General features: G+C 37.2%; 2 protein-coding genes across 4 annotated transcripts in view; one reads left to right on the forward strand and one right to left on the reverse strand.

The window, feature by feature from the left end:
• Positions 1-15,334, forward strand: part of jbug (filamin-type immunoglobulin domains fbug) — a 53,008-nt gene extending 37,674 nt beyond the window's left edge. Inside the window, exons 15-40 of the mRNA XM_018513027.1 lie at positions 2,564-2,710; positions 2,801-3,028; positions 3,425-3,739; positions 3,964-4,182; positions 4,277-4,597; positions 5,997-6,218; positions 6,539-6,726; positions 6,879-7,083; positions 7,414-7,551; positions 7,629-7,802; positions 8,149-8,456; positions 8,533-8,761; positions 8,848-8,976; positions 9,063-9,278; positions 9,393-9,569; positions 9,792-10,031; positions 10,106-10,249; positions 11,323-11,481; positions 11,987-12,135; positions 12,228-12,414; positions 12,754-13,016; positions 13,651-13,822; positions 13,902-14,120; positions 14,198-14,394; positions 14,621-14,923; positions 15,151-15,334. Of these exons, the coding sequence (XP_018368529.1) occupies positions 2,564-2,710; positions 2,801-3,028; positions 3,425-3,739; positions 3,964-4,182; positions 4,277-4,597; positions 5,997-6,218; positions 6,539-6,726; positions 6,879-7,083; positions 7,414-7,551; positions 7,629-7,802; positions 8,149-8,456; positions 8,533-8,761; positions 8,848-8,976; positions 9,063-9,278; positions 9,393-9,569; positions 9,792-10,031; positions 10,106-10,249; positions 11,323-11,481; positions 11,987-12,135; positions 12,228-12,414; positions 12,754-13,016; positions 13,651-13,822; positions 13,902-14,120; positions 14,198-14,394; positions 14,621-14,923; positions 15,151-15,219 (5,318 nt within the window). The 3' untranslated portion in view covers positions 15,220-15,334. The remainder of the gene's footprint in view (positions 1-2,563; positions 2,711-2,800; positions 3,029-3,424; positions 3,740-3,963; positions 4,183-4,276; positions 4,598-5,996; positions 6,219-6,538; positions 6,727-6,878; positions 7,084-7,413; positions 7,552-7,628; positions 7,803-8,148; positions 8,457-8,532; positions 8,762-8,847; positions 8,977-9,062; positions 9,279-9,392; positions 9,570-9,791; positions 10,032-10,105; positions 10,250-11,322; positions 11,482-11,986; positions 12,136-12,227; positions 12,415-12,753; positions 13,017-13,650; positions 13,823-13,901; positions 14,121-14,197; positions 14,395-14,620; positions 14,924-15,150) is intronic.
• Positions 15,335-15,386: 52 nt separating this feature from the next.
• On the reverse strand, positions 15,387-20,502 carry LOC108764682 (ribosome biogenesis protein BMS1 homolog). 3 transcript variants are annotated; one of them, XM_018513025.1, is made up of 3 exons: positions 20,237-20,502; positions 18,977-19,864; positions 15,387-18,315 (listed from the first exon to the last, which is right to left on the reverse strand). In XM_018513025.1, exons 2-3 carry the CDS (start codon positions 19,828-19,830, stop codon positions 15,447-15,449), a joined length of 3,723 nt encoding a protein of 1,240 aa, XP_018368527.1. In that variant the 5' UTR covers positions 19,831-19,864; positions 20,237-20,502; the 3' UTR covers positions 15,387-15,446. The 3 variants fall into 3 exon arrangements, with proteins under 3 accessions (XP_018368527.1, XP_018368525.1, XP_018368528.1); XM_018513023.1 differs by lacking the exon at positions 20,237-20,502 and adding an exon at positions 20,100-20,191 and having other exon boundaries at positions 18,977-19,860; XM_018513026.1 differs by lacking the exon at positions 20,237-20,502 and adding an exon at positions 20,108-20,187.
• Between the last annotated feature and the right edge of the window lie 2,928 nt (positions 20,503-23,430).

Consider the following 23,430-nt stretch of genomic DNA (forward strand, 5'->3'; position numbering starts at 1 on the left):
AAATTAACTGTTTTCATGTTAGAATATGGCTTAACAAAATAATTACTTTATTTATGTGATAAAAATTAGTATTACCATAGTAAAAGTTAAGTCGGAATCATGTTGTGAGAGTCCATCGAAAATATAAGACATAGTAAAGTATAATTTAAAATTGTATTAAAACTTAAAATATAAAATTTTCTCCGTGTAGAACCAGCTTAAGAAAATGAACCAATCAAAGTCCTTCATTTCCTTCTTTTCCATGGAATAAAAGATGCTGATTGGTTGATTTTTTTATGTAAAGGTCTGTGCTCCGACTTTAAGGATTTAAATGTGATCAGTTACTATGTTTTAAATATCATCTGTGAATAAATTAATAAACGCGTGAAGTGCGCACTTATATCAGCGCTTACTAAACTACCGCACGCGACTCGTGGACACGTGGCCATTTAAACATAGGATCTTTCCAGCTAAGAAAAAACTCATGCACCACAGAATTTGTAACAATATCGCTGCAAAATCTCTGCATTATTGCTGTAACATGCAATGTTGCTGCAATGTTGCAGCAGTGTTGCTGCAATTTTTGTGCAACTTTGTGCCGTAGGGGAATTAAATGCAGTATTAGACACAGGAGTACCGTGTACAACTGTTTAAACAATGTTGCCAAATTTTGACGGCACACTGAAATTTTTTATCTCTTCTAAATAAGTTGGTAACCATTATTTGACACCCAAGTCTCAATTCAGCTTTTTATCTGTGTACATTTGTGTCGTGTTGTGTTGTTGGAAAGAACCGACTGTGTTAAACACTATTACTTACTAGATAGCTCTCATTATCTGTGACTATATTTAAACTCTTGTTATCTAAAAGTTATTGTTTAAAATACAAATTTATAGATAACTTTTTTACTTAATTTTTCGAGAATTATCTTGTGTAGTATTTTGAGTCGCTCTAGAATTTTGAGACACTCTGTATATTTCGTTTTAAGTGCAAATACTTTGGAATTTTTGAGGATGTGTCGAGCAACGCGAACAAATTTACGATTTATATGCTCATTTCCATCAACGTGTATTAACTTTAATGTCGGTTTAACTCGCTCTTCATCTTTCTCTTTAAGTTTTAAAAACTGGAATAATGTAAAGAATAAGTTGATTAAGGTTAATCTACTTTGGTGGAAACAGTCATTAATTGGCTGACAGACCGACGCCCGTCTCGCGGAGAAACATTCCGAAATCCGCCTTGCCTCCAGAAACCTGTTCTTTGCAAGCTGGAAGCTGGAATGGAACCTTTCGCACCGTTTATTCTTCCTCTTTTTCCTCTCCGGCGTTTAATTATGTCACTTATCTTATTTTGAGTGCAGGAAGTATACGGTGTAGCTGCAAAGTGCAAACTTTAAGTTTGTTATTTATAGCTGAACTATTTATTTTTTCCTCTTTTTTTTCTTGGATTTAATTATACAGTCACCTCACTTCAAGTGCGGGAAGCGTAAAATCTAGCGACAGCTGCAAAGAACGTTATGTAATATTCCGGGATAATTATTTGGCGGGAAATTTAAAATTGTGATATTTTAAGATTTTTTATTTTATGAGCCGGTTGTTTCCACCTTCGGCTAAACTATTTAGTCATTTAATCTTATGAACAAAAAAAACGAGAGAATGAGTAAGCTGAAATTTATCTAAAGGTGAAACAATCCAATCTATAACTTCTAAAGAAAACTTATGAAATCTGAAATTTAAATTTGTAAAATTTATTCTTCATAAATCTTTATAAATTTAAGTATTCTTCAGAAATTTTTATGAAGGATTCCGCATACTTATGAAGAAATTAGTTCTGTCAAATTAATTAAATTTTTAATGTGGTTGCTTTTCAAAATGATGATCAAAAGTCTCATGGGCATGACTTCAGAAAAGCTCAATTTTTACGGTTGCGAAACTCTAAGTTTCTCGAAACTGTGTATTTTACAGAAATCATTTTCTTTCTACGTAAGAAATTAATTTTTTTATACGTTTAGATCTTCCCTTCAACCTTCCAGCCTTTTTTCAGACCTACTTAACAAACCAAAATCTAAAAGAGAATGAGACAGACTAATAGTTTCTCAATAGCCTTTATTATTGTATCCAGATCATTAACTAGTAATCGTAAAAGTTGATATAAAAAATTAGTCAATTTGACAGAAACCGATAAGTTCTTAAAAAGTGTATGAAGTCCTTTAAAATGATAAACACAAATGCTTAAAAATATGATATTTTGAGAATTTTTTATGCAAGGTCACACAAATAAAAATTGATTAAAGTTTATTTCTACCAATGTAGATTAACTTTAATTTCGATTTAATTAATCGAATTTTTATTTTTTTTCTAAGTAATCTTTAGAATCAAAAGAAAATAAAAAGTAAGTTAAATTAACATTAAAAATAATTTTCATTGGTAGAAATAAACATAAGAAACATTATAATTATTTATCGGTTGATCTACAGTAAAATTACTATGTGCAGTTTCTTTTGAATACTAATAAAATAGACGTTTGTGGAATGTCTTTTGTATCAAACTGTTGTACTGATCCTGTGCTAATTGTTAATTGTCAGGATCACCTTGGCGAGTCGGCATCATGCCTGCACCGAAGATGTCAGTTATCGGTGATTCCATCAGGTTGGTTCCTGCTGGTAGTCCCGCCCTCTTCGAGTTGTCTGCATTAGGCTTTAGCAGCAACGAGATCGACGTTCAGATTATAAGTGAGTCTACTTATTAATTAATGAATTAGTCTGTTAATTATTTCGAAACAACAATACGCAAGGGTGTGTCTGACAAATCATAAATTACAGCACCTTCGAAGAGGCACATTCCTGCGAGAATTGATGAAGAGCCCGGACGATCCGGCGAGTTCCGTGTCGAATTCACGCCGACCGAAGTGGGCAGCCACCTCGTGGAAGTCAGCATCGCGGGACAGAAGCTACCGGCAGGACCCCTCGTCGCCAAGGTGTACAACAGCAGTTTAATCCAAGTTACTGACGTGCCTAGCGCCGTAGTTGGACATGCCTGTCAATTTAGAGGTAAGACATCAGTTATACTTTTCATTGGCGACAATTTTTCTTAGAATTTTTCATATAATTTTCCAAAATTTTTATATAAATTTCAGAATTTTTTAGAATTCTTGTATAATTTTAGAAAATTTTTCAGATTTTTTATACACAAATTAGAACACTTTCTAGAAATTTTAAGAAAGTCTACATTTTTTTCTAGAATTTTTATATGCGTAAATTTTTATTTATATGTACGTTTCTATTTTATAAAGTTTGAAAAAAGAAATTTAAAGTATTTAAAAATTTTCATAAATTTAAAATATGATACATACACAAATTTTTTTAAAAATATTATGAGATATTCTGAGAATATTTTTATCAGGATTACATCTATGAATGTGTTTTAAATTTCTAATGTGTACACAGTGGATGCCAGCGCTGCTGGAGAAGGTCAATTAGAGATTTCCATAAATGAGGGAGAGGTGCCCAATCATGTCCAAGTAGTAGGCGGTGGCCGTTGCCTCGTGTCCTTCACTCCCGAGGTCGCCAAGCCACATTATATCGACATTAAATTCAATGGAGAAGCAGTATGTGGATGTCCCTTCGTCTGTAACGTGTCAGACACAAGTAGAGTCACGTTAAGTTTGAATCATTTAGAACTGATTCCAGTCGAGCAACCTGCTAGCTTCCACATGGGAGTCGACGGAAGCGGCAGCGCAGAACTAGCGGTTTATGTAAGGGGTAAGTTACGCATCAAGTATTTATTACTATGAATACAATGGGAATTTAAAAAATATAATTTCTTTAATTACCCCTTTAATATTCTCTTAATACAATATATTTCAAGATTGTTAAGAAGACCTCAATAACATATTTATACATTTATAATAATGCCATGTAATCAGATAATTATATCTAGTAACTTGCTGAATAATTATGGATTTTCTAAACAATTATCCTTATAGGACCAAATAGCGAATTGCCAGTTAAAGTCACTGGTAATGTAAGCAGCGGTTTCACCGCGGAATTTATACCGAAGGAAGTGGGAGTACATTCAATTAGCGTGGAATACAATGGCTATCCCGTGAATGGTACGCCGTTTTTGGCTAAAGCATTCAACGCAGATAAAGTGCTAATTGGGCCTGTAGCTAGAGGCAGTGTCGGGCAACCAACTCACTTTACAGGTATGTAGTAGCGTCAAGAATTAAATAAGTATTTAAGATACAATAAATATTTCTAATACTTGAGTTTGATTGACGTAATACATTTTGTCGACAGTCGATGCAAGTCAAGCTGGTGAAGGAAATCTGGAGATCACGATATCGGCTCGCGGCCAAAACATACCGACTCAAGTAACACCTCAAGGAAATGCACGGTTTTCTGTCAGCTTTGTACCATTCGAGGCATGTGAGCATGTTATCAACATTGCTTTTAACAAGAAAACCGTACCTGGTTGTCCCATAGTGACAAGGGTGGGCGGCGACAGTCATGTAACTGTGAGTGGGCAGGCATTAAGCAGCGCTGGATTGGGACGGCAAAGCTATCTGACCGTCAGTAACGTTGCCGGTAGCTTGGAAGATTTAGAAGTTAACGTTGAAGGTAATTATCGCTGCATGAAATTCGTTCCATAATACGCACGAGTCACAAATTAATTTTCTTTTGTTAGCACGTATATTTGCTTTATTTGAGAGATTGTAAATTATATTTTTTAACAGTGTTCTGTACAAATAAGGTTTTCCTGAAATGTACATTATCGATGCTTTCTCACAAAATTTATATTTCTATTAAGGAACATTATACACTTGTGACACATGTATGTAAATGCACAAAACTTACACACAGATGCACACATATATATATGTGTATATGTCACCACAAAAGTGCACAAAAGCATCCATGTATTAATTTACCTTGTATTTAATGCCAGAGGGATTTCCTGTTTTGTTTTTAATGTCACGAATGTCGACGTAATTGTCGTGGAGACTTGTACAGAATTGTTCATCAGTGTTTCGTTAATCTCTAGCTTGAGAGCAATTCTCTCTCTCTGTTGCAGGTCGGCCAGCTTTCAGACTACGACATTACTAGACTTGTCAGAAAAACTAATCTCCCTTTTATCTTAATTTATGGATTAATGCACACGGTGGTGGGTGTTCCTAACTCAATGTTCTCAAAAATCTTGCACAAGGGTAGTTTAATTACCGCACTTTCCTTTACTCACACATTTCTCTTGTACTTGTTGGTTACCACTTGAGAATATTATGAGCGCTTAATTTGGGTTTTATTATTTTAATTCTATTGATTATGGGAGAGCTGTGAAACTCTTGTTTAATCCTTCGTAATCACCCACTTCTCTTGTGTGCTCGCGAGGTGTATTTGACTTGTGTCAAAGCCATGTTTATGGTGCTATATATTTACTTTAAGTTATGCATATATAATCGTTAAACGTTGCAATGCAAAGATACATATTTCTATAAATTTTAATACGTAATGCCTTAACAAGGCCAATATTTCTTCATATATAACTAGCATACGTTTAAACAGTCGCGTTCAATCTCACAAATGAACGGAGAGCTGTTATAAAATATTTTTTTCTACCTGATAACACTTAATACATAATTTGTTTTTAATGTGTCTTCGCTCTACCGGTTGCTCTGCTCAGCCAAGCATGTTGGAAACATATTAGAGGATGATTTTACATTAGTTTCTCCAAGCGCGGTTGATCCAAGCGAACTAAAAGTATAACGTATATATAAAGACGAGATATATACGGCTTTCTCCTATTAGTCATAGTAACAATTTATTTAGCCATTTCTCATGCGTAATCATCCGCTTTCTTTAATGTTGCTTATTTGCGAGTTTACGTCATACATAACAATAGCGAGAGCGATCGGACTTGCGCGAATCTCTTCGCTGGCCGCTCCAGTGACCCTGCGATCCACCCCAAGTAGATGGCTGAACTCTAAATGATATTAAACGACTAACCCGCCGGACTTGATAGGACCCAATGGACAGGCCGTACCTGCTCAGGTCACTGACAACAAAGATACGACATGCAGCGTGGCGTTCACACCGAGAGTTGTCGGCGAGCACCGAATATCGGTGAGCTATCGAAACATCCCGGTGGTCGGCAGTCCATTCAGCTGTAAGGTGTATGATGTCACTGCGATAAAAGTAAAGGATGCGAAACGTGGTGTAATTGGAATGCCCGTAACTTTCTTAGGTGCGTTTTTATTATACAATTGTATCTACGAATTGTTTACACACTGAAAAAACACTTTTGTTAAAGTGTCTAAAAATTTAACTGGATATAGATCTAAAAATAATTTTGTTGGACCAAAATAATACGTAGAGTGCTTGAGCGTTGACATAATGCTGCAAAAAGTTTTAATATTTTAGTAGTTTCAGCGTTCTACATAATTATTTTGATAGTTCAATCAAAATTATTTCCAAATCTGTATCTAGTTAAATTTTTAGATACTTTAGCAAAACCGTTGTTTCCATGCACGAATTTGTTGGTATAAAGCTTTTTTTAAATTCTAGTCGAGACTAGTCAGGCGGGACCAGGTAATCTGGAAGTAACTGTAAACGGCGGACGTGTACAAACTTCGGCACAGGCGCAAGGTCCTCACACGTACGCGATCTCGTTCACACCCCGAGAACCGATCGTGCATACCGTGGACTTACGTTTTAACGGGGAGGACGTGCCTGGTAGTCCTTTCAATTGTCAGGTATCTTATTTCTCGTTCTACATCATGAACTCGTGATAAACTGAGCATGAGTGTTCCATTATTTAAAATTAAAATTACCTTAGTAATTCTATACGTTATATAATGTAAGAGGATTCAGATTTTATTTAACGGCTATGTTGAACAAAATACAGGTCAGCGATACGGCGAAAGTGTTGGTAACCGAGGTACTCGAGAAAGTATCTGTGAATCGTGTCGCAACCTTTACAATAGAGGCCGACGCATCTCTCGGCACTCCTGTCGTCGAGGTGCTCTCTCCCACTAGGGAGAGCTTATCTGTACACATAAAGCAGAACAGTCATGGCACCTACACTGCTGGATTTACCCCGAAAGATGTTGGTGCGTATATGGAAATTAAGTGAGACTATTGTAAAATTATATGCATTGTATATTTAAATGAATTAATTAAAAAACAAATAAATTAGATAATTAGGACAATTAGGAATCGGCGCTGTAACAGATCTTAGTGTCTTGAAGTGTACACACATGCATTAATGCATTAATGTGAAATACATTTCAAAACACTAAGATCTGTTAGTTATTTAAGCGCACCAATTTTACAGCGCCGATTTCTAATTGCTCTAATTTATTTGTCTTTTTAATTAATTTTAATACAAGTAATCTAATTTCGATTTATTCATATTTTTAAATTAATTATTCGCAATATAGGTGATCACAGCGTTGAAGTGAAGCTCAGTGGATCGCACGTGGAAGGTAGCCCGTTTCTCGTCAAAGCTTACAACGCTGATAAAGTCAAGGTGACGGATATAAATAGCGGAGTCGTTGGAAAACCAATATTCTTCAGCAGTAAGATCATTTTCTTTAATTTTCTTAGTAATGCAACGATTCAATGTTATGCAAAATGTGTAACAATTTCATTCTAGTCAACGCCAGCCAAGCCGGAGCTGGAAATCTGGAGATCATAGTCGCAGTAAACGGCAAGAATGTTCCAAATTACGTACAAAGTGAAGGCAACGCGAAGTTCAGGGTTAATTTTAAGCCACAAGAAGCCGCTGTACATAGTCTCAGTGTTCGTTTCAATGGAGAACCAGTTCCAGGTCAGAAAATAATTTATGCTTTATACGCTTCGCTCCAGATAAGAAAATAATTTATGTTTTATATGCATCGCTTCTAAAGGTTATTTTGTACAATACTTTCATTAAGAAAGTTACAGCATGAATAAGTGTAAATGAGTGTAAATAAGTAAAAAGTAAAGAAATAAAAACTTTTTTGCGATTTTCTACAAAACGAAACGAAAACGAGCAAATCTCTAAATTCCTTTTAGAGATTTGCTATCGATCTTCTACACTCCCAAAGTTTTGAATTAAGATTTAAAACACTCTGTATTATTGCATAGTTTTATTGATCGTATCTTCAGTTTTTTTAGTATCAATATCTCCCTAGGTTCACCGTTTAGCTGCAAGGTAGTAGGTGCGGGTCAAACGACAATTTCCGGCCATAATCTGAAGATGAGTGCTGTGAAGCGACTGATGTCCTTTACCGTGGATCCCCAGACTCCATCCACAAACTGCGACGTTATTGCGACGCCACCATCGGGCATTGCTCTGCCTATCACCATCGAGCCCATTGACGGCAAATACAACGTGAGCTTTGTACCCACGGAAATAGGTAGACACAACATCAGCGTTCTAGTGGACGGCGAATCGATAAAAGGCTCTCCGTTTGCTTGCAATATTTATGATGTAACTAAAGTAAGTTCCGAATTTCGTGACCGAAATGTGTTAAATGTTTCCAACGTTAAACTCAACGCTATCATAATTATTGTAGGTACACGTGTCCGGTCTCACGGAGGCATTGCTAGGCCAGGCAACTACGTTTACTGTCGACGCCGCAGAAGCCGGCGAGGGAACGCTGGAGCTGGTGGTGAGCACGGAAAATAGCACCGTCAAAGCCGAGGTGGTAGCTTGTGCTCGTGGTCTCTATGATGTCACATTCGTGCCACAAACAATGAGTGCACATTATGTTAATATAAGTTTCAACGACGACAATGTGCCAGGTTTGCGAATGATTTTATTGATAAACATTTACAAAAACTGACTTGAAAAATTAAAAAGATTTATTATACTATTTTCTTTATGTTAGGAAGTCCATTTAAATGTCCTGTCGTTAGCGGCATGTTACACGGTCCGTCGATGGTTCGAGTTGGTAACACGGCTTATATAGATCTGGACATGTCCGACTTGAACGGTCCTGTATCTGCGGAAGTAACCGGTAAATTATTTACCTAAATTGCGATTATATCCTTTTCAAATTTAGTTATTTATGACGTACTTTATGATTTTCCTTATTTTATGCAGGTCCGGATGGAATAATCATTCCAAGCACGTTAACCAAATTATCATCCAGCTTATATCGCGTGGAAGTTCGAACGCGACATGTGGGAACGTATAGCATAATATTCAATGATGGACACAAGATGGTCAGTTCACAAACACTCCAAGCTTTTGATCCCGGCAAGGTTTCCATCAAGGAAATAGCGGACGCGGTTTGTCATCGACCAGGAACTATTTTAGGTAATTATTTCAATATTTTAGCCTTAGTAATAAATTTAATAAGTATTGACTCAATAAGATATAAATTATTTCTGAAATCAAAATACAAACAGCATTTTATTATTTCTCATACAGTCGTCGCATCGAAAGAAGCTGGTCCTGGTAAATTATCTGTTAATGTTCGCGCTGGAGGCGCAGATGTTGACAGTCTGGTGAGAGAAAGGGAAAACGGTGTCTATGAAATTATATTCCATCCCACACGAGCCGCGCCTCATAGAATTCACATAAAATACAATGAAGTTCATATTCCTGGTATTGCATCTTTATGTTTTTTTCTCAATGGAATTATTTTTATTATACTAAATACATTATAGAAACTTTAATTATAAATTATCAAAGATTGTATTATGTATCTTATAAATATTTTATCATAATTTAGATATACTTATTTTAATCAATAAGAATCTTATTGGATCATACATGCAATAATATTTGATGTATGTTAATTTAGCTTAATAATACATTAATTTACAGGGAGTCCACTGGACGTGACGGTGCGTGGTCCTACGGGAGGACGGGAAGTAACGGCAACGGGATTAGGCTTGTATCAGTCATGCGTCGGAAAAGTAACGTCGTTTACGATCGAGACTCTTGGACGTCCTGGCAAGGAGTTCGATGTAGTCATCAGCGGTCCTCAGGGTAACGCCGTACCCGTACGTTGTTATCAGCATCGCGACGGTAATCTACTCGCCGAATTCACAACGAATAGTGTCGGTAAGATTAGAGAAAACTGTAACATATGTGGAATGTTTTGAGAGAAAGTGGAATTGAAATACCATTTATCTCAGGCACATATAAAATCGACGTGCTACACGGCGCGAAGCCGGTGCTGGGCTCGCCATTCTTCTGTCAAGCCTTCGACGCTGCTAAGGTGAAGCTTCAGGAATTGGGTCCAATGACGATTTCCGTTCACGATCACATCGCATTCAAACGTGAGTGATAGTTACAATACGTGCATTGCATACATTTCCTATATGCGTTATCAATACAATAGTAAGGGAAATTAAACCAAGGATGTGCGTTTATATTTAAAATATAATAAAATATAAAAAAGATTCGTATAAATTTAATATATAAACAGTACGTAAATATTCTATGTAAACGTAATCTTGAAACATACGGCACAACCTTGGATTAAATATATGCAAACGGACATAAAACACATTTCAGTGATTATAACAATTTTATTATAGCAACTTGTTAATTAAAATTTATTAATGTTTTCTTTATTTATTAGCAAACTTAACGTAAAAGTAAACAAATGTCAAAAATCATGCATTAAAAATTATCGTAAAAAAGACATAATAAATTTTGTTATGTGAATTTTGATTCAGTTAATATTATTATTTAACAAAATATAATTAATATAAATTTTAAGTAGTTTATTCGTTATATATTTGTTATTCATTTTGCCTTTCTAAAAATATGATACTTATTATATGTCATGATACGTAATGATAATTATTATAAGTCACGCATGATTACACATAATTTGATTTTTATTTATAATGCAAACAAGATCGTTTTCACTCGAAAGAAAGTATCGACGGTATCGACAAATTGAACGATTGGAATGAAGTTTTATCGGCTAAGAGAAAAGAACAAAAAGAGTCATGTTAAATACCAAGTAATCGTCTATAGATTAATCGAATGTAAACTTGTGAATAGGCATAATATCGCGCTTATTCAAGGCGTAAGTGTATCTCTTGCGTCCAGCGCGCTTATGTTAATGTGCTGCATACGCATAGGCGGGAGAAAGTAGCGAGCGTTTTCTAGTGCAGCATAACTATGCAGCTACGTTTCAAGGCCACATCTGGGATATAATCGCAGCGGATAGCTCAGGCATACGTAAACTACTTTCAAATAGTCTTGCGTTATACGCATAATGAACAGTCACGATACACATCGTGCGCGGCGCAGTACCAATTGATGTGCGCTACCGCTCAACAATAACATCAGGAAGAATCGCGGATTATAGTTTACGTAATTCGTTGGATGATTACAGTGATGAAAGCCGACGCTGGCACTGCCGACCTGGACGTAACAGCGACGAGCCCATCGGGACAAGAGATCCCGTTGCAAGTCACTCCACTCAACGACGGTGCCGAGATGATCGAGTTCTCGCCCAGCGTTCCTGGCACCTACATGATCAACGTTACTTATGGTAATTATGTTTAAGCGTGTAAGAAACTTTAATCCTATGATGAAGGTGACGGTGGATTTATTGGTCCACTCGATTGTATTCTTTATATTACATCTGCAAATTTAAATTATTGTTATTAGAATAAACTTAGGCTGGTATTTACAATTGGTTCCCATATTTAGGACTATCTTAAGTATAGAAATATCCCATCTTAAAGATATTCTGCCTTAAAGATTTTATACGTCAATTACAGAGTCATATTAGACATTATTTAAAAGACGGTTTTAAAATAAGAACGGACTATAAATACTAGCCTTAGAATTTATTCTTTTTTATATGGATTATGGTATTGACATTTTGATTACTTAAAATTAATATGCTTTTAGTTAACATAAATTAAATGAGTCTCGCAAACCCAGTATCAATGACTGTTACAGACTTTGACGTCAGCTTTGGAAGGTTAATTTTAAGAAAGGAGTCTCTTGCATTCTTTGTATTTCATTATATTTATAATTGTTACCGATAGGCGGATGTTCTGTACCTGGTACTCCAGTAGTATGCACTGTCGACGCAGTCGGACAAGCTCGCGCGAAAGGCGAAGGATTGCTGAGCGGTCATGTGGGTAAACCAGCACATTTTATCGTCACTGGCACGAGAAGTCCGCCAGCAGTTCAGGTATTTGCATACCTAAACTGCTACTAAATAAGAAAGTCGCTTCGTCAAGTTATGCGTGGGATTCTTTTTTAATTAAACTGTATGGGTTGTAGGTGGATGGACCGGACAGTGTTTCTAAGGCCACCATTGAAGCTGGAGCCAATCCCGGTACGTGGAACGTGTCTTACGTACCGAACGAAATCGGAGTGTTCGACGTGAGAGTCGTCTCTGCCGGGCAACAGCTGCCAGGATCTCCGTGGCATCCAAAGATTATCGATACGCGGAATCTTCGCGTCATTGGTGAATACTGCAAATGTCATTTAATCCTTAAATATCTCACTACAGGAACAACACATTGATGTATGGCATACCCAACTCAGTTTGATTACTTATAACTTTCATGAAAATAAACATTGTAAAAAATGTGTTTTTCAATTGAAACACCAGACATTAAGGAATATAACGGAACCAAACAAATGTGTATATCTTTATTAATAAGAAAGTTATAAATAGAAAAAACATTAGAAAAAGGCTAGATATGCCATATCAAACAGGTGTTTAAGAATTAATAAACATAAACATAAACATAAAAAGTGGGTGGTATTTCTATTGAACTTACAATATATGCAATAATTGTAGGTGGTTGGTCCGCTGTATGCGATGAGATTGGTCGCTTGAGATTGCATCCGTCGAACAAAATCAGTTTTGACACCGCGGAGGCCGGACCCGGCGAGATTAGTGGAACCGTCGGCGATCATCTTCTCAACTTTGAAATGACGTCTAGCAACAGGTTGAAGCTCGTTCCGCCACAAATGAGCAGTGGCGAACATCGTCTAGAGATATTGTTCAACGGCACACCGTTTCCCGGCGCACCGAAACTCGCACTCGTGCAGGATTTGGAGGTTTTTCATCAATGATTTCAAGTTTAATCCTTATTTTCATTCACGAGTCCAGTAAACGTAGACATTTTTTTTCAATTAAGCTGTGAAAAATTATTTATAACAATTGTTTTTCATAATCTTACATAATTTAAAGTTACATGATCTTATTCCTCGAATTTTGTTTCTACAATGAAAAAAATTAAATTACGTTAACTTTAAGTAAAGATATGTTAATTTAATGTATATACAAAAGTGGATCTGCGAATACCATTCCGTTAAATATCAAAGGAGCAATGATAATCCAATCTCTGAGTTAAAAAATAACATTTTATTATTATTTTTTTTTAACTTTCATGTGTGTCCATATTAACGTATTCATTTTAGTAAACAATAAACTAAATTTTAGTCAAATTTATTAATACATTTTTTAAATTAAATTGTTTAATTCCATTATTTTAGTTAAATTAACGACATATTCAGTAGGAGCAGTGACACCTTATAGAAATGAGTGAAAATAACTCAAACGGGATGATTTGACATTATCCAATTTAACTGTTAAATTGAATTGCAATTAAAGAAATTTCGGAGTTAATACCAATTAGGATTAAATGCGCTTTCAACTAAACATTTTATAATCATTGTAAATTTTTCTTAGCCGCCTGTCCAGGATACGAGTCGAGTGTTATTGAAAGGACGAGGATTAACGTCGGCCAAGTGCGGCGAGGAAGTCAGTTTTACCATAGACGGTTCTCAAGCCGGCAACGGAACTCCAAAAGTGCAATTATTTTCACCCACCAGTGAACTTAATGTCATGTTACAACATCTAGGTAAGAAGAAAAAAAAAGACAAATGAAACTGCAAATAGAAATAAAAGAGACGATTTTAAATATTCTTTGTATAAAACAGGCGATAGCGTCTATCGTGCGAGCTATATACCGCTAACGCCGGATCCACTCTTGATGACTGTGTCATGGAATGGAAGGCAATTGAAGGGCTGTCCATTGCAAATTAATGTTACGAGTGCTGCCGACGCGTCTAGAGTTATCTGTTCCGGAGATGGATTGAAACATGGTGTCGTTGGACAAGAAATCAGAAGTTTTATCGATACCAGAAGAGCAGGACCAGGTAAAGACTTATTTCATGCTTGCGATAAGTAATTATCACTTTCGATATTTTTTTATTTAATCGAGATTGTTTTGCAGGTGAATTAACAGCACACTGCGTTGGGCCGCATAAAGTGGCGTACTGCGAGCTATATGATCATGGCGATGCTACCTTCACGTTAAATGTGAAACCTCAAGAGGCGGGACGGCATGCACTAACGATCAAATATGCTGGAGAACACGTTCCCGGTTCTCCATTCACGTTACGCGTCTCCGGAGCCCCAGACGCTTCAAAGGTACCTAATACTTGAACACATTACAATTTTTACCTTAGCCAAAAATATAAAGTACCCTCAATTAAAAAAATTTTTCAAGTTAAAATCTAGCGTTATAATCATTAAGATTGATATGTTTAAAGAACGGGATAAATTTTACGATTAATGAAATAATTAAGGCACTAAGATGTATATACTAATCAAAATCAAATTTTAATTAAATTAATTAACACGCTCAAATTATTAGGTTCGCGTCTACGGACCGGGTATTGAACATGGCGTGTTGGCGACTTTCCAATCGCGATTTATCTGCGACACGCGAGGCGCCGGTGCCGGTCAACTTACAGTAAGAGTACGCGGACCTAAGGGAGCATTCAGGGTAGAGATGCAGCGGGAGACTCAAAAGGATCGAATCATTCTCTGTCGGTACGATCCGACAGAACCCGGGGACTACAGAGTGGAGGTTCGTTGGGCTGGTGTCTTGGTGCCAGGTTCTCCGTTTCCCGTTAAAATTGTCGACACACAAGACGAATTACTAATGCTCACACAGGTAAAGATTACATATAATTATCCTATATGAAAATGTATGTAAAAATTAAGGAGAGAATTGCTATTGATTGTAAACAACAATTTAAACAAAATACGTAATTCAATGTTTATTATCAATTATCTCATCATATATACATATATTCATGAATTATGTAAATTATTGTATTTAATGGATATTATACAAGCGGCATTCAAATTGGTATAATATATGGATATATGGAATTTCAGGGCGGAGATAATTATTCAACAGGCCATCATACTATCACATCGTGGCGTGGATCGCAAGCTATATTGTAGAAACGCCGCGGCTAACATTGTTATTATATTTTGTATGGACTAATATATTTGATAATATATGATAATAATTGTAACTTATGTGCAAACGTTTCCAATAAACTCTCAACATTCCGATTAAATATGCATATATTTATTTTCAGTTTTCCGGGCTATACATTTGTATGTGAAAAAATTATATACAGTTTCTAAAATTTTTTTTAATATCAATCTATTCTACTTCAGAAGCCTTACCGACTTTTTTTCTTTTCCAGTTTACTAAGATCCCTGAAGATTTCTTTCTTCTCCTGCTTTTGCTTCCTTAACTTCTTGGCTTCCTCCTCCTTGATTTGCACCTGGTATGCCGTTATCCTCTTCGTCATAGCCTCTTTCGACTGCTTCTGCTTTTTCGCGTAATTCGTTCTGATCATCTTTATTATACGAGCGATGTTTTGTTCTTGTGGCTCGCGCACCACGGCAACTCGACCTTGCTTGAACTTGGGCTTGCGTAAATGCGGCACGGACTTAAGTTTGGGTTTGTCCCTGTATGGAAGCTCCTTCTGCAACTTACGCGGAATGAACAGCGGTTTGAACACCTTAACGTCTCGTTCGACCGGTGTATATATCGAGTTCATATTAGCTTCGGCATGGATATTCCTTTCTCGCTTCAGTTGGCCTGTAGTCTTCATACCGTGCCACCGACTTTTCTCCGCAGGCGGCAGAAGCAGCGACGTTACCGGGTTGTAGAAACGTGGCACGTCGACCTTATACCAAGTCCTACAAAACACTATATCGCTTAACATTATCTTGTCCTCGAACGTGGCGCGGAAGCAGCCCTCTGGCTTGGAGATTGCTTTCTTGATCTGACCGCGAATACCCGAGACTGTCTTGATTCGGGCACCCTCGAACTTGGCGACCTCGAGGGCGCTGTTGAACATATCCTTAATGAACGCTGTCTTACGGTGGATCTTCATCGGTACGCCGATGAGCTTGAGCTTCTTCATTACCTCCGTGCTCTTGTCCAACTCCACGATCGAACCAGTCGCTACGATGCGGAAACCTGGCTCTTTGCTCGCGACGTCCTGCACCGCCAGAACTCCAGTACCCTGTGGAGTAATCGGGCCCCAAAGATGACTCATGCATGCCACGTGCTCCGGCGTATACTTCAACATTCGGTGACGCAAATTGTCCTCCAGTTTGGAATAAATCGGCAGCGACTGGAATCTACGCCAGCCTATGGAGAATATAAGTGGATCGCGACTCTTCAAAATCCTTGAGTACCATCGATGCTTCTTGATCCGCGTTTGTACGTAGCCGATGTTCTCCTCACCATGCAACAAACCGCCGATGATGATCGGATACGTCGGGTCGAGATGCGTAATTAGCTCGCACGGCACCGCCTCGATCTCCACGCGAACGTACATGCCGGGGCGATAGCCCTCCAACTGGACCCTGATGTCATCGTCCAATCCGTCAAACTCCGACTTGTTGATGCCAGCTTGTCTCTCTACCTCATCCTTCAGATCATCATAGTACGTTTTCTTTTCCGTATTATCGTATTCCGTGTTAAATTGCTCCTTTAGCTTCTTCTTCTTTTCCAAGAGCTTCTTATTCTCCTCCACCTCGTCCGCCGGCAACTCTTCGGGATGCTCTGCTTTATGCTTCTCTCCGGTCTCTAGATCCTCAAAGTCGCCGTATAAATCCTCGTCGTCCAGCTTTAAAAGCTCCTCGGCGTCCTCCGATTCCTTCCACTTGCCCGTGACGAAACGGTTGATTAACAACGCTTTGTTCTCCTCCTTCAGCCAATCGCGCGGACTCTCCATCGAGAAGAATACCGACTCCTCCTGATTTTGCAATTCTCGCTGCTGTATCTTCTGCCTCTGCTGCTCTTGAATCACGCGGAATATTCCGCCGATATCCCGATTGAGTTTCTCATCTTCCTTATCCTCTTCCTCTTCAATCGTATTAATTTTGTCGAATACTCCATAAACAATCTTCATCAAGTTTTTGTTGCTTTGCTGGCGATTTATGAAAGCTTCTCTCGCCTTCTCTGTTAAATTCCTCTTCCACTTCAATTCATCCGGAACTTCTTCGCTCTCATCCATCTTGATATCTTCTTTGTCTTCTTCTATGTCTTCTTCTTCGGACGCAATGTCTTCGAAATCACTTAACCGATCTGTATCGTCCATTTCTAATCCCGCACGCGAGTCCTCATCGCTGAGCTCGTCGAAGCTTTCGTCGTCAACGTCCTGCTTCACTTTCTTTGTTGCTTCCAAAAGACTCAATGCTTCCGAGATCTTATTTTTTATCAGTTTATCTGATTCTTTACTTAAAGAATGATACATTCCTGCATTTTCTAGAGGAGTCTCCATCTTCTTATCATTCGTTAACTCAGACTCATCGAGATTTACATCGTTTTCAATAGTTGAATTAACCGAGTCTCTCTTCTTTTTCTTTTGTATGTTGCCTTCGTCAGTGCCTTTTCTTTTAACACCTTTTTCAGTTTTTTCTAAAGTCTCTACATCGCTCCATTCATCATCATCGTCATTATTCTCGTCCATGTTGTAGTCATTATCATCATTACTGTCATCTTCATTATTTTCGTCATCTTCACTGTCTTCGTCTTCATGTTTTATCAGATTATCGTCATCATCTTTATTCGAAACATTTTTTACGTCCGCTTCGTCCTTAAATATCACTTTTCGTCGAACTCTTCCATTCTCTGTCACCAATTCGCCCGTATAACGAGCCATACTTTCGTTCACATCTTGCGATTTTATCGGTGCGGCATCGCTGAACAATTTCAACTCGCTGTGCTGCAGTTTTTGGTCCAGCGTCTCTTGCGTATCCATTAGAGCGCCAGCCAAACCTGTATCTTCTTCTTTGTACGAATGGCTGCCACCCAGTTCTACGTAAACGGCATCCTTGTCGTAAACTATGCCACCGACTCCAGAAAACGGCGCGTAAATCAACCGTTCCTTCTCCACCAAGGCTCGTTTCTTAATGTGCTCTGGAAGTGGACATGGATCCGGCAGAAAGTTCACATCCTTGATCTTCATGTCTCCACAGCCGGGTATATGAATGGATGTGTCCTTATTTAAAGGTATTCCTCTAACATATCTGGAAACAAATTCAGTTATTTATTCAGTCAGTTATTAAAATGTATAATTAAGATTTCGACAGATAAAATTTCAATTAACTTTAAAATACAAGGTGTAGGCAAAATAATATGAATGGCTAGGAAAAAAACTATGTACTTTACTTTATTAATAAGAAATTTGCCTATTATTTGCTTTTAATACACATTTTATCCTTATTGAAATAGTTATCAATGAAATGTAGTTTCTCTTAGTAAAATATCTTTTCATTGATTAAATGATATTGCAGAAAATTTTCTTCTCACACAATTTTTCAAAATTGCCCTCTATTCTCCAAAACATCAACATCTTTCCTGGCCAATGTAATCACCTGACTTACATATTATTTGTAGTTTTAAAGATTAGAATGAGAAACAGATTTCCTCCTCTAATATCTTTTAAGCAATCAGGAGATGTTCTGCTAAAAGGGAATGATATGATATTGGACTGTAGTAATTGCTACTACATTAATCAAGCATAAATCTGTATTAAAGATAAATGGTAAGCAAACTTCTTATTAATAAAACAAATATACAATATATTTCTCAGATGTTCACATTATTTTCCTTATCCCCTACAGATTTCAAGTACAATCAATTTGAAATTACGATTTAAAATGAAAAACACTATTATTTCGCACATACCCGTACAAACAGATATTTCTGTCAACCTTTGAATTCTTCCTGATCAGCTCTGGCGACGTCAAATCTTCCAGTCTATCAGCGAGTAAATAGGGATGGGTAGTACGCCAAGTCAAGGGCCTGAATCTCATGACTGATATGAATCGCGCTAGATTCTTTATTTCCGTACGAAGGTATTCCTCGTGCAGCAATCCAGAGAGGTAGAACAATTTTGCGCCAGCAAACACCTCTGCCCAGAAGCGATGCTTCAACGTCTTTTTAATTTTCCTCATTTGCCTTACATTCTTTATAAGATCCAGGTGAGTAAGAACCCCCATAATCCTAGGCATACCATGTACCTGGCATATATTCAGAAACTCAAAGATCTCCATCTCGAACCCAAAGGAGGCATCCACCAGCAGCAGCACCAGATCCGCCACCTTGGCAATGTCGATCATGCAGTTTACATCGTTGTTGCATTCTATGAAGGTGATCCTTTGTTTCTTGCCTGATACAACAGTGACTGGACCAAGTATGTTGGTCAACGGTTGTTTGACGTAGCTCTTGATCAAGCATTGAATGACCAGCGACTTTCCCACCTTCGGTGGACCAACTACAGCCACCAAGACGGGTGGTGGCTCCAAAGGCGTTCTGTCAATAAGAGGTATGTGCTGCTTCTTGGTTTCGATATCCTGTTTCCGTCTGAATCTCCTTTCTGCTCTGATCGCGGAATTGAAAGTGAACGCTTTTGGATTCCTCTGCCTGTCTGACAGTTCCTGAACATGCTCCTTCTTGATCTTCTTCTTCTCTGCCTTACGGCCTGCATTGCGGTCCCTATGACTCTTGTGCTTCACTGTATCATCCATCGCAGACGACATACTGGCACCTTCTTTCCTTCTTGCTTTCTTCTATCTATTAGTATTAATTAAAAGTCAGTAACGTATTATTGTAATAATAAAACATACACTGTGTACGTCAACAAATTTCTAACCTAAAATCACCGACACATGTCTAAGATTTATGTACTAAAATTACTTCTATCGATAAATATTTCGAAACGTTATCTTTGTAATATTGCTAAACTTTTAGAATTAACAGAAAATATAAATTTTTTTTGCAAAAAAAGAAATCAGTTAATGATCAGTGCATATCCACACGTGTTTACATATCCTCCGTTTCGATTTTAGGTTATATCACGGATGTAAAGTCACTAAAAATACTGCGATCAGAAAATTCACTGAATTATCATTTGGAACCAAAACGGCGTCAAAATACTATCCTAACCTAATTCTGTTAAAAGGTCGGAAATCCATACAGGGATTTGGAAGAAGAAGAAGAACCTGATTCTGTTATTATGAAAAATGCCCGGTTGCTATGTTGAAAATTGCAAAAACCGCAGCGAAAGAGGCTGAAGTTTTGAATAACCGCGCGTCATGCTACCAAAATGACAGCAATTCGCAGTATTTTGTTAATTGACTTTATACGGATGGATTCACACACACACACACACACACACACACACACACACAGCAGCGAGAAATGTCTCTAGTGTCTCCAGAATCTAACTAGTGTCAGAGAGAAACCTGAGAGCGGCCATCCCGGTCTTTTTTCTGTAATGGTTCTAACTCCCCGTACACTAGCGATACCAACATCCATTTTCAAGCTGCGGGAACTACGCACGATTTATTTCAGCGATTTCAGCGCGATTTACTTCCATCAGGAGCAACTTGATTTATTTCCATAAGGAGCATATATAATTTGTTATAAATATACAATTTCACAAATACTTTCTAAAGATGTCAAAATATACGCAAAAATCGTTTAAAAATTTGTATATGCTTGTAAAAATGATGAAAATTAATCCAGGACACGAATGACTCAACGTATATATAGTACACGGAGAGAATTTTCTTTTAAAATTTACCCTGAAAATATGACAGCTGTTAATACAACACAGTATATTTAAAAAATTTTTACTTGCACTTCAGTAAAATTAATCAAACTGATTTTATACTTTATTGTAGTTTTATTAATGAATGAGAGAGATTTACATTAATATTCTTCGAAATATAATGTTGTTTCACGATTATCATATTTTAAGGGTAAACTTTAAGAAAAAATTCTCTCCGTGTGTAAGGGTACCCAAAACTAAGATGTGTCCTAAGGGTTGAATAAAGTTATTTAAATAATATATATATTTTAAATTAAAAATATAAAAGAGTTATATTTACAGTATTTATTATTTTAAATAACTACACTTCCGACTTATTTCTTATTAGCGTTTTAAATAAGTTTCTCGAATCTATTTAATTTTTTTAATTTTAAATAAGTCGTTTCAATTTTTTTTACCGATTCCTACGATTTTATAATTTAAATAAGTTTCTGAAACTTATTTAAAATTTTTTATTTTAAGTCGTATGATCGGCATTACATAACTAAGTTTAAAGAATTTTTGAAACACAGAATAATTTGCAGCAACAGTAGTGTCCTAAATTAATTTATTAACTGAAAAATTAAATAATGATTAACAAGATATTTAATACTTTTAGCCAAAGCTGTATAGCGTAAATTGTTTCGCGATATTAATTGAAACTTTACATGTATCTTTATATATGGAATATTTTATCAATCTTTATTTAAGTACGAATCATTTAAAAAGAATAATGAATATTGAGACATAATGTTGGAATATCAAAAATATTTCACGCGAATAATTATTAATTACGTTTAAAAAAACCGTGTAAGTAAAATAGGATTGAACAAGTGCCAGAGATGCCAAAAGCAAAGCGCGAAATGTACGACGATACCCGTTTGTCACAATCATGTAAAGTACGAATAATTGAATAAAGATTATGTAAAAAAAAACACGCTAGTAAAAATCTCTTTTTACTTCTTGCCTTTTAACAGCACATTGCAATTAATACGAAATATTTGAAATGATGAAATAATATCAAATATGTTCCACGGTGTATCACCATGTGATTACGATAAATTACGATATTCACATTAAACGACTCGCGCCGCTAAAACTTGTAGATATAAGAAGTTGTTTCATTAATTTCGCGACGAAATACTAATTGGATTTTAATTTATTTCACATAATATAAAAAAATTTAGTTTTCAATATATTAATATATAGAGCTCGGTCGTATATTTAAGAAATAAAGGTATTTAAAATGCATTCTTAATAAAAAAGAGAAAGAGTTATTTAAAATTTATTATTTTAAATAACTTCTTCTGACTTATTTTTTAACCTTTAGTGCATACCTTAGTTTTAGGCAACCTTACGAATACGTAAATTTATTCGCGGCCGTTGCTGGACACTTTGAAGATCCATTGGCTAGGCATCCTCCGCTTTCGTTTTCTCCCTTTACTGCACCTGAAGCACATTACATATACACATGAGACTCAATATACGCACGAAAATATATATTCATATAATTTCGACGAGCCATGTCGAAAAGAAACGCAAGATTCTCACCTCATTTAGCCTCCGATATTCCGCGAACGCGGCTAACTTCGCGATTCCACTGTGCTCGATCGCAACGAAAAGCACGAAAGAGGCGATCGAGAACATTCGTCGACAAGATCGCAAGTAAATCCGACTTCCGCACGCATTATCTCACGCACAAACAATCCCTCGTCGCTGCCGGAAACGAATATTGCACGTATTTGTCGCGAATGCGTATTTGAACCGGTGAGAATTCAACTACGAAGGCGGAAAGACGACATAGACGAGGCTCGGAGCACGGCCGCCTGCGCAGTAGACGATCGCCATGCCGTGATATGTCGTCTTTCCGCCTTCGTAGTTGAATTCTCACCGGTTCAAATACGCGTTCGCGACAAGTACGTGCAATATTCGTTTCCGGCAGCGACGAGGGATTGTTTGTGCGTGAGATAATGCGTGCGGAAGTCGGATTTACTTGCGATCTTGTCGACGAATGTTCTCGATCGCCTCTTTCGTGCTTTTCGTTGCGATCGAGCACAGTGGAATCGCGAAGTTAGCCGCGTTCGCGGAATATCGGAGGCTAAATGAGGTGAGAATCTTGCGTTTCTTTTCGACATGGCTTTCCGTCTTCACCGTTCGGCTACAAAGGCAAGACTGAGTAATTGGATCGGATTTGTCAGGTACGCGTTTCATTTTTGACTCATTATGTGTCGTCTTACCATTCGAGATCGTATTTTAGTCAGTAAGTCATACAGTCCGTCGAAAATTGTGTGCGTTGTGACGCTGTTTTAGGGGATTCACGCGACTCATAGCACGGCTGCTCGCGCAAACGTATAGCGTCTTTCGTCGTGAATTTCGTCAATTCAAACGCGCGAGTACGACAAGTGTCGGCGATGCTTGTTCAACGACGCGGAATTGATCGTGCGTAAAACAATGCGTGTGGCAGTTTAATTTTCTCACGATCTTGTCGATGAACGTTCGCGATCGTTGTCGAGCTCCGGGTAATTATTTATTAGAATACGATACCCCA

The sequence above is a fragment of the Trachymyrmex cornetzi genome, unplaced genomic scaffold, assembly GCF_001594075.2.
Source record: "Trachymyrmex cornetzi isolate Tcor2-1 unplaced genomic scaffold, Tcor1.1 scaffold446, whole genome shotgun sequence".
Classification (NCBI taxonomy): Eukaryota; Metazoa; Arthropoda; class Insecta; order Hymenoptera; family Formicidae; genus Trachymyrmex; species Trachymyrmex cornetzi.